At 39.0% G+C, this 16,010-nt stretch overlaps 2 protein-coding genes across 3 annotated transcripts; both read left to right on the top strand.

The window, feature by feature from the left end:
• The first annotated feature begins 3,804 nt into the window (after positions 1 to 3,804).
• gjb1a (gap junction protein beta 1a) lies at positions 3,805 to 8,051 on the top strand. Of its 2 annotated transcripts, none has more exons than XM_084941746.1 (2): positions 3,805 to 3,951; positions 6,019 to 8,051. In XM_084941746.1, exon 2 carries the CDS (start codon positions 6,033 to 6,035, stop codon positions 6,753 to 6,755), a length of 723 nt encoding a protein of 240 aa, XP_084797872.1. In that variant the 5' UTR covers positions 3,805 to 3,951; positions 6,019 to 6,032; the 3' UTR covers positions 6,756 to 8,051. The 2 variants fall into 2 exon arrangements, with proteins under 2 accessions (XP_084797872.1, XP_084797871.1); XM_084941745.1 differs by lacking the exon at positions 3,805 to 3,951 and adding an exon at positions 4,474 to 4,587.
• Positions 8,052 to 13,204: 5,153 nt separating this feature from the next.
• gja2 (gap junction protein, alpha 2) lies at positions 13,205 to 14,263 on the top strand. The gene has a single exon (XM_084941744.1). The coding sequence runs from the start codon at positions 13,205 to 13,207 to the stop codon at positions 14,261 to 14,263; it is 1,059 nt and encodes a 352-aa protein (XP_084797870.1).
• Positions 14,264 to 16,010: the final 1,747 nt, after the last annotated feature.

Here is a 16,010-nt window from a genome sequence, read left to right as displayed (position 1 = left end):
AACAGCCTTCGTTTTTGGTACAAATCCATTATTTATGTATGTATGTGTGTGTATGTATGTATGTATGTATGTATTATTGTAGAGTAAAAATCGAAGAATATTTTTAAATTTGATTGGAATTTGATTTTATCTTTGACTGCCTGAGGATAACAATAAAAGAATCAGATGATGATTCTGATGATGATCAGAATCGTCACGATTCAAAAATATAAAGAAATCATCGGCAGCTTTCAATGGCAAAGATTTCTTACAAAAGTGTCTTGTTCCCGTTATTCAAACATTTTTTGTAATAATTTTGAAACAAAAAACACTCTGCGAGGCTGTCACGTTAGACACAGTATATTGTTTATTTCTCCAGATCAAACGAATTGTCCTGGCGGTTAAAAAAACAAGTACTCAGCAGATGAATGGGCCGCGTACAGTACACAGTACAATGCTCTGCTTTTTATGTTTACTTTTTTTACATTAACGTTTAAGATATAACAATCTAATGTTATAATGTTTAACAATACAAAGGCCCAATTGCCTGTCTTTTAGAGTTAATTTTAAAATTCTTATGTTTGCTTTTAAATGCCTTCACAGTCTTGCTCCGCCTTACCTCTCTGAGCTTCTTCAATTCAATTCAATTCAATTCAATTCAATTCAATTCAATTCAATTCAATTCAATTCAATTTTATTTATATAGCGCCAAATCACAACAAAAGTCGCCTCAAGGCGCTTCATAGATACAGAGAAAAACCCAACAATCATATGACCCCCTATGAGCAAGCACTTTGGCGACAGTGGGAAGGAAAAACTCCCTTTTAACAGGAAGAAACCTCCGGCAGAACCAGGCTCAGGGAGGGGCGGCCATCTGCTGCGACCGGTTGGGGTGAGAGAAGGAAGACAGGATAAAAGACATGCTGTGGAAGAGAGACAGAGGTTAATAACAGATATGATTCAATGCAGAGAGGTCTATTAATACATAGTGAGTGAGAAAGGTGACTGGAAAGGAAAAACTCAATGCATCATGGGAATCCCCCGGCAGCCTACGTCTATTGCAGCATAACTAAGGGAGGATTCAGGGTCACCTGGTCCAGCCCTAACTATATGCTTTAGCAAAAAGGAAAGTTTTAAGCCTAATCTTGAAAGTAGAGATAGTTTCTGTCTCCCGAATCCAAACTGGAAGCTGGTTCCACAGAAGAGGGGCCTGAAAACTGAAGGCTCTGCCTCCCATTCTACTTTTGAATACTCTAGGAACAACAAGTAGGCCTGCAGAGCGAGAGCGAAGTGCTCTAATAGGGTGATATGGTACTACAAGGTCATTAAGATAAGATGGGGCCTGATTATTTAAGACCTTGTATGTGAGGAGCAGGATTTTGAATTCAATTCTGGACTTAACAGGAAGCCAATGAAGGGAAGCCAAAACAGGAGAAATATGCTCTCTCCTTCTAGTCCCTGTATGTGGGGATGTCAGTACTCTTGCTGCAGCAAGAGTACTGACATCCCCACATACCCTGTCGGTCTCTCAGGTCAGCTGACCAGCTGCTCCTGGAGGTACCGAGATCCAGGAGGAAGCTCAGAGGGGACAGGGCCTTCTCTATTGTGGCTCCAAAATTATGGAATAATTTGCCCATGCACGTTAGAGAGGCCCCTTCACTGTCCAGTTTTAAATCACGTCTTAAAACCCACTTTTATTCCTTGGCTTTTAACCTCAGTGAGACTTAGTTTTCTCTTTTAATTGAAGTAGTTATTTAATTAATGATTTCACTCTTCTTTTATTTGTTTTTTATTTATATCTCATGTAATTTTATTTTACAGTTCCAATGTACAGCACTTTGTGTCAGCTGTGGTTGTTTTAAAGTGCTTTATAAATAAAGTTGATGATGATGATAAAATTAATTTTCAATTTTTGAAATGTTGAGGCATTATTTTTCATTTACTAAACTAAATGATCCTGCGTCATTGCTTACGTGTTAATTATTAATCCTGCTGCACTAACTCTTAAAGACCTGTAGATGTCAGCCTGTAGATTCAACTGAAGCAAGCTTGCTAATGCACACATGCACAATTTCAGTGCTTTGTTACATTAAACCCTACAGTTGCATTACAAGTACACAGAATTTAGTGTCTGCGTCTTTGGGGCTTGATCGGTTTTGCTTGATGTGCAGTTCAGCTGAGTCACAGCCTGTGTTTCTAATGTCAACACCGGGAGTCTTTGTAGAGGTTACAAGACAGCATCGTGAAATCTCTCTGCAGCTGCGTGGAAATGAAAAACCACTTAAATCAACAGTACAGCAGAACAGAGTTATTTATAATATGTGCAAAGGACCATGCAACATCTGGTTGGAATCAAGGTCCATGAAATTAATAGTAGCGTATTGATCCTTTGAGTGTGGTCCGAACGCCAGATATAGCTAACTAAAAGCTAAAGAAAACAACAGCTAGACTTTTGAAGGACATTTCTGAAACCATTTGGCAAATATATATATATGGTGTCTGCAAAACAGCGAGACAGCTGCTTTCAAAAAGTTGTGTTTTTTAATGTAATACTTCTGCTGATTTTCCTAATTTTGCATGCCCTTCATACAATAATAATTAAAAAGAACATTTTCAAACAAGAAAAACTAAACTGAAACATGAACCCCCTGGAAATGAATTGAATCTGAAGTGACTTAAAAACAAAAAGTCAAAAGACTGTATATATTTCAAGTTTTGCGAGTTTTAGGAGTCACAGTACTTTCAACAGTATATTGTAAAGGGGAAAAAACTATTACTTATGGGATATATTAATATGCCTAAAAATATGTGTCAGAAATTGCACCTTTATAGATTTCCTGACACTAAAAAAGGTCAAATGAAAGTTCAAAGTAAAGGTTAGAAGGTAAAGGAGATTTCATGTGATAAAGAAAACATGTTAAATTTGATGCAGTTTTAATTGGATGCGTGGCACAGGTAGACTGGCCATTGGAAAATTGATTCATCCATTCGGGTGACTTTTACTAGAATTCGAGGGTTAAAGTTTATTTTCGCCAGTTTAAGCATCATTTCAACATTCCCAGAGTCTTTCCCTTGGTGCCAAGGTTTTTAAAGATGTCACTCACCCACAGTTTCTCTCATACTATGACACAGAAATGCAGATACATGACAATACATTTCTCTTTGTTTGTTTTAGTTATCATAGCCAACTAAATGGTCCTAACACTGACAAATGATGACAAGTGATGTCATGAAATATAACAGCTGTCTCACCAATGATTAAAAACAACTATAAACTAGTAAAAATGACTGAATATAATAATGAATAGTTTGTCATATTCAAATCAGCTCTTTTGGATTTTAACTGAGACAAGAAGTGAGCTCAAAAAGTTACTCAGTTCAAAAAGTTGCCAGTTTTTGCCCCATCTGTGAAAACGCCTCAAACTGGATTCAGTTTCCCTTGAGTACACAGTAAACACAGTCATTGGCTGGTTCAATCAGTGGTTTAGCATTAGGATGTAAAGGTCGAGAAGAAACACTAGATGAGAGTCTGATTCTCAGGATAACAAACCCTTGTCCTCTTATCTTTAGATTTTGAGTCTCATTCTTTGTTGAAGACCTTTATGTTACACTCCATATTACGTCAAAACCGTCCCCCACTTCCTCTGCTCAGCAGCATACTGAGGACAACATGACAGACCACAGTCCCCACACAGATTCTTCAGCTGGGCAGAAATTAAAACGTTTGATCTGAATTCTGAAGCTGTTTGTTTGCGCTGCCTAAATGGGGCTATTGTATGCAAATTCTTTGCACAGAGGCATATGACCTCCCCAGTGCAGGGCAGTGGCTAGTGTGAGGGAAATCATTAGCAATGCAAAGTCATGGTGCTCTGATACTCTTGTTCACAGTCAAAGACTGGAAAAAAAAACATCTGATCTGGTGATGCTAACTTAAATGTTTCTGGATGCACTTTATTTGAAAGCAGAGCTAAGGTAAGTTCAATTTATTGATGACTTTGTTCCTACATCATGTGGCTGCGCGGATGGACAGTTTAAATAGTTTCTTTTCAGCGTGTTCATTTATTCTGTGCTCATTGGCAGATCATGCTTAGCTGTTAATGTCACTTCACACTATATTCACAAGATATGATTAGGATAAAAAAGAAAATGAGACTCTTTTCCAAACATGTTCTTTTTGAGAGTTCGTCCGAGAAGTGATGATCAGACAACATTATTTATTTGCAGTCCTTGTTAGTTATTTCTATCTGCCTGATCAGTGAATTGTGTGAAAACCTTCTAAGCTAAGAAGCAGACGAGTCCTTCTATGTAACCTATCAACGTCCTTTAGGAGCACAAATGATTTTCCTGCCGGTGAGTGGCGACTATCCAAGAGTCTGTTAATCCAGCTAGAGTTGCTCATTTTGCATGCAACACCATGGCTACTGGTGAAAGCATGTCACATGACACATGGTGCCAGACCTCAGTATTGCACTCTTAAGTGGGCTGCCAGCTGCAGAGGGGGGCAGAGAGGCTTTTTTCCTTCTCTGGACTCACATCCATGCCAAACCAGCGGGTCAACATTGTCCTCCACGCTGCCTCCTATGCCTCTTACACCTCCAGCTGAGCCCGGTAACAACTCCAACATTTACTCTAGACTCAGACATAACAGAGCAATCAGTAATGATCAACACCAAGGGGATCAAACATGCTACAATTTAAGCCTAAGAAGAATCATAGGCGTAAAAAAAAAGCTGTGATGTACTCATTACTATTAATTTACCAAGTCCAGCCGAAGTGTGGCTGCACCATGTGTTCTGATTTAAGTCAAGTGTGCAGGTTGCTATTATTTAAAGTGAATAAGTAAGACAGTATTGTGTTTATTAAGTTTTAAGTTTGCTGTTGAAAAGTGAAACTGAAGTTCTCCTTTGTGTCTGACTTTGACATTCAGGAGAACTTTTAGAGAATTTTTAGAGAGTTATATTTCCTGCCTTTTTAATCTAAAGTATTTTTTTCTTGTTCTAAGTTTGATGCATAGATCATTTTCATGTGCATAATCTTTTACATAATATTTCCTGATCATTTTCAAGCAATAGTTTTAACTTAAGTGTCACTCTAACACCTTCAGAAAGAGCTGATGCATGATGATGTGTGCAAATTGTTTTCTCATAATCCATATATATTCAGTTTTATGTCACAGAAGGCAATAAGTACAAACAATCCTCACAACAGAAACTGGGGGGAGATTTTCTGCTTTTAGAAAAAAAAAGCCTAAAATGCTTTTTCACTCAGAAAATTAACCGAATGATGGATCAACAAATCATTTATTCCGTGAAGCTGCTGTTGTGAAGTTTACTTGTACTGAAGGGCCAGTAATTTTGTGCCTGTTATGTCACAAGATGGGATTTGTTAGTGATTTTTTATAAAGCAAATTTTTAAGTATTTTTAGGAACTTCAAGGGAATTTTGGTTCAACATGCAAGAGTCCTGCAAGTCCTGAGGAGTTAATGTGATGAAGTAATTTATACATCAGGGCAAAGGGAGGATATACTGAACAGAAACACAGGGGGACTGATCCCGGGTAAATTTGCATCGGTCAACTGTCCAGAGTATAGCCTTACACACGGGATTTACTGTACATCATTTGCATTGCTTCACTTGCTGATTTTTGGTTCTACTTTTTTGGAAACAAATTGTCCAAGTGAGAGCTTGGCAGGCCTTTTTTTAAGATTTAAGAAGCCTTCGTTTTTGCCGAATGGCTACATGCGAAGAAGACAGTCTTATTTGAATGTCTAATCTCAAACAGTAAGAATTATCATAAGATCAGATCAGAGAAACTCTTGTCATAGCAGCATACATATAATAGACAACAAAGCAATCACATAAAAAAGCAGAGAAATATAAAAATGAATATAAAAAAGAGATGATTTTAATAAATTTTTTTTTATCATTTTATGGTTTGTTTTACATTATTGTGTTGATTTGCAGTAAAATTATTTTACAATAAAAAAAATTTAATTACAAAAAAATGATATCATATGATTTTTGTGTTTGTTTGTTTCAGACCCGGAACCAAAGATGAACTGGGCATCATTTTATGCTGTCATTAGCGGTGTGAACCGCCACTCCACCGGCATCGGTCGAATCTGGCTGTCCGTGCTCTTCATTTTCCGCATCCTGGTCCTCGTGGTTGCAGCCGAGAGCGTGTGGGGCGACGAGAAGTCTGGCTTCACCTGCAACACGCAGCAGCCGGGTTGCAACAGTGTCTGCTACGACCACTTCTTCCCCATCTCCCACATTCGACTCTGGGCACTCCAGCTCATCCTGGTCTCCACTCCTGCCCTGCTGGTAGCCATGCACGTTGCCCATCGGCGTCATGTTGACAAGAGGCTCTACAAACTGTCGGGCCGGTCCAACCCGAAAGACCTGGAGCAGATAAAAACACAGAAGATGAAAATCACTGGGGCCCTGTGGTGGACATACGTCATCAGCCTTTTATTCCGTATCATCTTTGAGGTCACTTTTATGTATGTGTTTTATATGATCTACCCTGGTTACAAGATGATCCGGCTGGTGAAGTGCGACTCCTACCCTTGTCCCAACACGGTGGACTGCTTTGTGTCGAGACCCACAGAGAAGACCGTCTTCACCGTGTTCATGTTGGCTGTGTCAGGTGTTTGTATTCTACTCAACATTGCCGAGGTGGTCTTCTTGGTGGGGAAGGCTTGCAGCAAGCATTTGCACAATGCTGGAGACTCGACTATGGGGGCTTGGATCCAACAAAAGCTTTGCTCATTCTAACAAAATGCACAGCAGCACAAAGGAGACATATAAGTGACCGTTCAGGTAACAACTACTGATTAAACTTGTGAGGTTTATATCATGGCGATGCTTCACCGGTTCAAATGCAGAAAGCCAGCAGTTCATGTTTCGACAAACATTTCTAGTTATAATGGATAGCTTGGTGTTTGTCTGACTGCAGATCAGTTAAAAACACTTAATAAACCAATATTCCCACTGACCACATTACAGCCTTCAGCTATCATGGATTTGTTTTAATCCTTATCTTGAAATGAAACTATAAAAGCTGCCCAAAGTCATAGCAAAACTTCCAGTTGGTTGAGAAAAGTGTATTGTGGGCATGGTCATTAATAATATTTTGTTATTTATGTGACACATAATCACAAAGACTGATGTGAGTGAAATTATACTAATACATGCATGTAGTAAACATGTTGCATTTCATATGTATTGAATGGGGCAGTCACATTATTTGAATTGGTGGTTCAATACTTTCACTTGGAAAGACAGTAATAGAAAAAAAACTTGAATTGCAATTTTTTTTGTGTGAAGCTTTCTTAACATGGTGATATTTCTATTTAAATGTATTTATTTTGAAAGTGGAATGTTTCTATGTTGTCCATACACAACAGAATAAAATCAACCAGACTTTAAACTAACTGTGCTGTTTTTACCTACTCGGTTAAAGGGGATTTGTTCTGACACATAACAGATTGAAAGCTGTTTAAGCGTACTCTGGCAGGACTTCGCGGCTCTGTGGAAAGGTGATAGAATAAACGACCAGCGGGCGGTGGTTAACGATAGGTACAAATAAAGCTGAGGCCACAGAGGTGCCGGTGTCAGAAGTGTGACTGAGGGAAACAAAATATGTGAACGAAACATCCTCACGCATTTCACCCCATCAACCCCACCGTGTGTGAGATCTTCAAAGTCACCTGCGAAGAACTGTCTCAGGTGTTATTGGTGTTGGTGTTATCAGTGGACCCACCATATAGGAGTTTCAGTGTGTGGATACCCCCATAGACAGCTGAACCTGCTGTCTCAGAGAAATGAGGTTGTTTCTCTTTTTATGGAAACCATCACCACACGTTATTCAGGAAGGCAAATTAATTTACAGTAAAATGGCTTTAAGTGTGTTTATTTTGCAGATGGCCTTCCGCAAAACACCCCAAGTGAAAGTGATTTTAATCCAGTATGTCTTTTTTCACAGTGTTATTTTGTGATGAGTAATTGTACTTGTGTACAGGTAAATAAACTTCTGTTGTCTTTTCTGATGCTTTAATAGAGGGACCTTAACCCTTGTGTTGTCCTTTTTTTTTGTCCTCTAAAGAAATCTTTTGCTATCAAAAATGTGTTTTTTATTCATCAAATGGTCTGAAAATAACAGAAGTTATTCATTACTATGCTATGCATGATTGGAACAAGTTTTAAGTAATTAGATTTATTTATGGGGTTTTTATTGGATTTTATAACACCTGTGGTCCTCGTGGACAAAAATGACCCCAAAGTACAAAGTGTTGCAAAGAGCCGTATTTTCACACCATACTGCTTTCAAACATCTTTGATCTTGGATCACTGATGTGTGGGGTCAAGCACTGGTCATAACAACCACAACAACAACAACAACAGGCAGCACAATGAGGAGGCAGGTGCTCTATATTCAATGAAATCTTATTTATACAGCGCCAAATCACAACAACAGTCGCATCAAGGTGCTTCGTATTGTAAGGTAGACCCTACAATAATACATACACAGAAAGTATGCTCACAAGCCTCCATTGCACTGGAGATTTGCATACTTTGATGAGCATACTTTTTTTTACCATGTTGTGCAAAGCAATGACCAGTAGAACAAAGCACATATTGTCCTCTAGTATAATGAGGAGGGAGAATCAATGTTCAGGAAGATCCAGGGTTAGAAGATATAGAAAATATTGTCAATATTTAGAGCACATGCTACCCTTTCTCTGAAAAAGCACATCACCCACCTGCAGAAGTGGAAGAAGGCTATGAAGTGAAGGAAAGTGATGAAGAATCTGAACTATGTTCAAGTAGGTTCTCAGGCATCCAGGACATGGTAGTCTGAGGAGCTTGGAAAGAAAGTGACTGGGCTTCTTGAAGTTTCTTGAATTTTCAGAATGTGAAACTGAAATAGAAGATGTGTCAGAGGACTGCACATCTTCCATTTCAATTATGATGAAGACAAAGAATCAAGCAAGAAAGAGGAGTCAGCTGAGACAGAGGAATATTTGCAGTAATGTGAGGAAACATTGATCTGGTCTTCTATCCTTCCCAGTGACAGACGATGCATGACTCTCTCATGTGCCACAGAGAAAGACAATCTACCACAGTCCAAGCACATATGCCAGGTCCCATACTCCTTCAGTTGCTTTTCTACTCGAGTACTGAAAGCATTATACACCATGTATTCTGCTTGTTTTATGCTTTTTAACGTTCACATGCCAATGGATGCATCAGAGACCAAGTTGGGGTTCAGTAACTTGTCCAAGGACACCTTGGTAAGAACTTCAGACTAGATCACACAGAGATTGAACCAACAACCATCCAATTAGCAGATGACCTGCTCTACAGCCAACTCAATGACAAAAAAGGAGGGACAACAAGAGAGGAAGAAAAATGGATCGAATGCAGCTGTAGGCATATGTGGGTGTGTTGATTCTTACTGCCGTGCATCCAGTAGAGTCGCTACAGCCAGTTTATGACATCCTGAGTCTGGTAGAGAAGTTTTAAAGGTGACACAAGATTAATCATAGAAGCACAAAAAGGATATAATTTCTTGATAAAGACACAATAGATGATCATCGTTCATGACACAAGCGTGCTCCCATTTGAGGTGTATGGAACAAGTGGATGTTTCTCCTGCTGTTGATGTAAGATCCTGGTACTGATGTGACTGTATGAGCACCAAGTCCCCTTCAGAGGACTCTGTCCATTCCAGCAGAACATCCCAAGTAAACCAGGGACCTTTGAGATAAAAACATGGGCAGTATGTGATGCCAGGTCCAGCTGTACATGGAACATGCTAGTGTACGATGGCAAACCGTCTGTCCTGCAGTCAGGACACGCGAGTTGTCCCTAACATTGCAGAAGGTTTCCAAAAGAAAACAATCACCTGTAACAACTTGTTTACTGTATATGACCCTTGGCCTGCAACTGCAGAAAGAAAGCTGTCCATGATGGGACCAGTGCAGAGGAATAAACCTGAGCTTCCTCCTGCACTTGTGTCAAATATGGACACACCTTTGTTCTCATGAAAGTTTGCCTTCACTCAGACCCATGCCCTGGTGTTCCTACCATGCCAAAATATAGAAAAATGTCAGGTAATGAGTTGGAATAAAGATGAATAAAAACCTTGAAACACAGAGATGGATGATATTTTATACTTATTGCTTTATAAACAGTCAAAGCAAACGGGGTCATTTTTCAACCCAAAGGACAACAGATATGATTATTTGCTGCCAGTAAAAAACTAGTTTAAAAAGTAGTTTAAAAACAGCTTTCTAAATTAACTTTGACATAAACCCGTCTGTGATAATCTGTTAAAGCAACCGACTCTGGTTGTGAAGCGATAATCACAATAACTGATGATTTAATTTATTTTTTACCCGAAAACAAAGAAAAATGTCATTTTTATGAGGTTTTTATCAGACTTAAATTTGAAATGGAATAAAAAAATTGTGTCAAAATGTTTGAATTAAGTTTTAATTAAAAATGGGGGGAAAATCCACTTCATATTAATTAAGTATCAATCAAACCAGATGGGGACATTTTTGACCCCTGAGGACCACAGGTGTATGGAAATCGGGAGGACATTATGAGCGTTAAGTCTAAATAGCATAATTAGGTTAGTACACCATCCTCTGTATGCAGGCATCATTTTTTCAGGTATTACTCCATGCAGTCTTCCTCCGTGGAGCACTGAGGGATGGCTCTGTGCCATCTAAAGCTCGTCCACGCAGTCATGGGTCAGATCACCATAAAAGTGGCAACAAAACCACTCCCTTCACCATGAATTATATTTAGAGCACAGTGGTATGTAGGCTTAACCTGCATCCTCACTGGACTCCTCAGCTGCCACTCAGTTCAACAGAAACACCTCTTGACAGAGAGGATTTTAGACTTTTCTTCTCACAGAAATGTTTTCATCTGTACTGAGACAAGACAAGGGGTTTAGCTGTGGTGGCTTGTTGAGGACAGGGCATTGATAAGGTCAGAGTAGGAGGGAGGGCACCAAGCAGAATCCCAGAGAAAACTGCCTGAGAGAAGTTTATCTTTGGTGCTGCAGTTTCCTCAGTAGCTCAGGAGAACATGGCCTCGCTGTGAAGTGAAGAGGTCAAGTGACTGAAAGAAATGAACTTTATCAGGTAGGTCTTTCTTAATCTTTCTGGGGTGTTACTATTGCTTCGCTAGCAGAATTATTATGAAGAAAAAATATGAAAGGAATTTTGAACAGAGTGAAAGAACTCCACATTCAGCTGTGGTAAAAGAAGTTGATCCATGTGACCATGTGACCATATGGATTTAAATTTTTTGATTTGTTTTTTGATTTTTTTTAAATAATCACTCAGGACATTTTTAAGTATTTTTTCAAGTTTATTTCTTTTCTAAACCGTAACAAATATGATATGAGATCTAAACTAGACACCTAATTCTGGAGTCGGAGTACTGTGTCACAAGATCAGTGTCGATCCTGAGAGTCTCACCCAGGCCGCTCCGGGGCTATCTCTCAAACACAGCCATCTGTGTCCCTGCACTTTTTATCAGATCGTTCTGACAAACATTTATGAGTACAAACGGGTGAATTCATGATCAGCATTCTCTGGGAAAGTTGAACGTGGGATTTCTCAAGACCAATACTAAACGGATTCATCATACTATATAAATTAACTACATATCTAAACAGTCAAGCAACCAAACAGTTTACACTGAATGTGTGTTTTGTTTTGTTTTAAAATTAAATGTGTTTAAAATGTAAAAACCTTGAGATGAATCAGTTACATTAAAACTGCACTTGACTTATTTTATGTTGTGTTCTCACATTTAAATGTGTGGCACACTCCTCGTCATAATTTTAAAACGGTTCATTAAAAAAGTCTGAACAGCACTAATGGCAATGTTATCAGTTAGTTATCCAACATGGTATTGTATACTGCAAAGTACAAGTATGACAACATAGGGGAATTTTAGATTTACATACAAATTAGACTCATGTACCCTTGACCCTGTGCTATGGTGAATTATTGTGCTATATACAATAACATGAAAAGGAAAGTTCTGATAGGACTCTATGTAGTCCTGCAAAAAACTAAATGCACCTTCACTATTTCCACAGGAACTGAGAAGGTAAATAGCAGCTAGATACTACTAATAATACATCTTTAAATGAATAACTAATTAAATAATCATCAGCAAGTGGGACCACCTCTATAAAAGTAGAGGTTTTGGGAGTTTTAACACAGTGCCACACTTCCCTGCATGCCCCGGTGTCAAATGTGAAATTTTATGATATTTCATTTAGAAAAGGACCAACTTGCTTGAAAGGAAAAAACCTTTCTGCAAAGAACCTGGCAGCATGCCTTAGGTTTGCAAAGTTGCATCTTTGCAAACCTAAGCAAAAACCCCTTATACCAGTTGTCAAGCAGTGGTGGAGGGGTGATGATTTGTGCTTGTTTAGCAGCCACAGCCTCTGAGATCCTTGTAGGCACTGAGATGACCATGAACTTCTCTGTATACCAAAATATTCTAGTGTCAAATGCGGGGTCATCTGCCTGACAGCTAAAGCTTAGCTGAAATTGGCTCATGTAACAGGACGATGGCAGTCATTCACAAATGTGCATGGAAACATTCTTACCCTGAGCAAAAAACAAGTGTGCACTCAAAATCTCTATCAGAGTTATGAAACGTTGGCAATGGAATATTTTGTTCTTACCCCCATGGATATGTTCTGAACCAACAGGGCTTATGCAGTCTCCATCTTATCTGCATACTGCCATGCTCCCATTTCTCTACACAGGAAAATATGTTTACCTGAAGGTAAATTAAAGAAAGTGGAGACAATACATATTTCCTCATATAGAGATTTAGAATTCTGATTAACATATAAACTATTGTATGAACAAAACAAGCTGGTGGGAACGTTTCCTAAGCCTGATTCTAATTTTGCATGTGCAAATATGAGAGCTAACAATCACCTTATAAAAGTCCAGTCAGTCAATCAACTAATTCGTAAATATCATCATCATTTCATTTACTAAAGCTTATCACGTTGTTTTTATGGTAATAAGTGGTGATATGGTATGGTAATAAGTTACTTGACAGGTTAAGTCTGCCATATTGCTTAGTTTATTCAAATAAAACATTTCCCCCTCTCCTTACAGGCCTTTCTCCTGGTTTTGCCAATAAAGCTGAGGGGACAGTTGTAAGACGGTATGGCTGACTGGAACTTGTTAGGGAAACTGCTGGAAAGTGCTCAAGAGCACTCCACTGTAGTGGGCAAAGTCTGGCTGACAGTGCTGTTCATCTTCCGCATCCTGGTGCTGGGGGCTGCTGCTGAGAAGGTGTGGGGCGACGAGCAGTCCAGCTTCACGTGCGACACCAAGCAGCCGGGTTGTCAGAACGTCTGCTATGACACGACCTTCCCCATTTCTCACATCCGCTTCTGGGTGATGCAGATCATCTTTGTCTCCACGCCCACTCTCATTTACCTTGGTCATATCCTTCATTTGGTCCGCATGGAGGAGAAGGAGAAGCAGAAACAAAAGGAGCTTGAAGACCAGCAGCAAGTATTCTGCCATAAGGACAAAAAGCCCTCAGTTAAAGACAAACAGGGCCACGCACGTTTACAAGGTGCGCTACTGCGGACCTATGTCTTCAACATTATTTTTAAGACCCTGTTTGAGGTGGCGTTTATTGTAGCTCAGTATTTTCTATATGGGTTTGAGCTCAAGGCCATGTACACCTGCGACCGCTGGCCTTGCCCAAACATGGTGAACTGCTACATCTCCCGCCCCACTGAGAAGACAATCTTCATCCTTTTCATGCTGGCTGTGGCCTGCGTCTCACTGCTGCTCAACCTGGTGGAAATGTACCATCTAGGTTTTACAAAGTGCCACCAGGGTCTTCGTTACAGGAGTTCAAAAGCCGCACGTGAAGGTTCCAAAGCCCTGAGTGATCCGGTCATGCCCTTTGTCCCAAACTATAACTACTTTGGAGGTCATTCTGCTGTGCCTGAACCTTTCCCTACAGACTCAAAGTACAGCATGCCAGAGCCAAATTCTGCTTACAGCCCCTACAACAGCAAGGTGGCCTACAAGCAGAACAGAGATAATATGGCTGTGGAGAGGAAAGGCAAAGCGGAAGAAAATGATACAAAGGGGAGAAAAATCTCCAGTCCTGTCCTTGAGATGTCCATCGAAAATCAGCGCAGAAACAGTCAGTCAAGCAAGCACAGCAACTTCAAGAGCAGGATGGATGACCTGAAGATCTAAGAATCTACTGAATATTAATGCAAGAAGACTCAGGAAAAACTGGAGACACCAACATGTAATAATATGTAAAATATGAGTGTGAAAGACGTTAGAAGAAAAATGAGGTAAACACAAAGCAGATAAACGGCTGGAAGCCAAGATTTAAGAGCACTCAGGGAGACACGCTGGAGGCAGAGCATGTGTTAAGTATTGTGATTATAATGTGAAAAATAATAACAGCAGGCTTCAGTGAAAACATCTTACTTCTACTTAACTTCAACTGGAGCCATTTCTTAGATCAGATAATCTCCTTATGTTAGTAACAAGGAAGCTCATAAGAAAAGAGCAAGTGTTTAGAAAGCTGGTTTAACCTCATGACACTATTTTACTTTGTTTCCACTCTGAGTCTGACAGATACATGACCAGGTAACTCAAAACGTTTTTGTTTACAGCTGTATTACTTAAATGAGTACTGTGAGATGAGAATAGAAGATAAAATAAGCTATACTGGACTAATAAAAATGTTTTACTGAAACAAACTGTGTTTTTTCCCATGTTATTGATTGTTGCTTTTATTGCTTAAATTACTGCAAAAATATTTGCTTATTGATGACGATTTAATACAGAAAGTACTTATGCTGGGATACAGGCTTCCTTGTATTGTATTTGTGATGTACTTTGATTAAAAGCCCCAAAACAAACAAGTGTTTTTTCAAAATCCCTGTTTCAGAATATCAGATTTACTCAAGGATCAAAGTGGGATTTCTATGTTTCTTTTAGCATAGTGCTTCTGGGTTAATTAGTGCTCGTTTTGTCTGGAAATGTATTTGTACTCTACTATCGTAATTAACTTTACTTGGGTGGCTGTAGCTCAGGAGGTAGAGCAGGTCACCTACTGATTGGAAGGTTGGTGGTTTGATCCTTGGCTCCTCCAGTCTGCATGTCAAGTATCCTTGGGCAAGATACTAACCCCAACTTGCTCTCCGATGCATCCATCGGAGTGTGAATGTAGTTAGATAGCACTAAGTATAGATAAAGTGCTTGTGAGAATGGGTGTGAATGTGGCATGTTGTATAGAGCGCTTTGAGTACTCAGAGAGAGTAGAAAAGTGCTATATAAGAATCAGTCCACTTACCATTTATTTCATATTTTACTATTGAGAAGCACTATGGTGTACCTCTGGTCTTTAAATGTGCTATATAAATAAAGTATTGATTGATTGATTATTTGATTTGACAGGTTGCAGAATTTTAAGACTGAATTAAAATTTTCTTTCTTCTTTGTACAGTTTGTGATCAGGTAATACGATACTCACTGCTCTTTGTGAATTTTCACAAGATAGTGGGAAAAATGTTTCATCACTCATCCAAATGACTTCTTCATTCTCAGAATTTAAGTGTCAAATATTTCTCCCACTGAAAACGCTACGTCCAGATGAACAGAATCAACCTTTTGGGATTTACTTACCTGGATGATTGAGCATAAATCAAAATATATTTCAATTTGTTTAGCAAGACATCAAGACATTTCGTAATTTGAAAAAATAAGTATATAAAAACAAAAACCTATATTGATGTCACATACACACTTTTGCAGCTTTTTTTAGGATGCAGTCAATGATTGTGTGATGCAAATTAAAGTTTTAGCCATACAAAATGTATTAATAATCTCACAGCACAGCAAATGTCACAGTTCCAGAGCCAAACAACAGCAACTTGACATTCATGCAGGCCTCATATGAGATGAGTAATATTACAGGGATTATGAA

Source organism: Perissodus microlepis, chromosome 10, assembly GCF_051167445.1.
Source record: "Perissodus microlepis isolate ML-2025 ecotype Zambia chromosome 10, ASM5116744v1, whole genome shotgun sequence".
NCBI lineage: Eukaryota > Metazoa > Chordata > Actinopteri > Cichliformes > Cichlidae > Perissodus > Perissodus microlepis.
Note: the sequence above shows the minus strand (reverse complement) of the source record. Positions and strands in the feature narration are given on the sequence as shown.

Excerpts from the sequence above, each read along its gene's own strand:
- gja2 (XM_084941744.1), top strand. The coding sequence starts at position 13,205 with ATGGCTGACTGGAACTTGTTAGGGAAACTGCTGGAAAGTGCTCAAGAG.
- gjb1a (XM_084941745.1), top strand. The coding sequence starts at position 4,560 with ATGCCTCTTACACCTCCAGCTGAGCCCG. Across the intron at positions 4,588-6,018 it reads TACACCTCCAGCTGAGCCCG|ACCCGGAACCAAAGATGAAC; the intron begins GTAACAACTCCA and ends TGTTTGTTTCAG.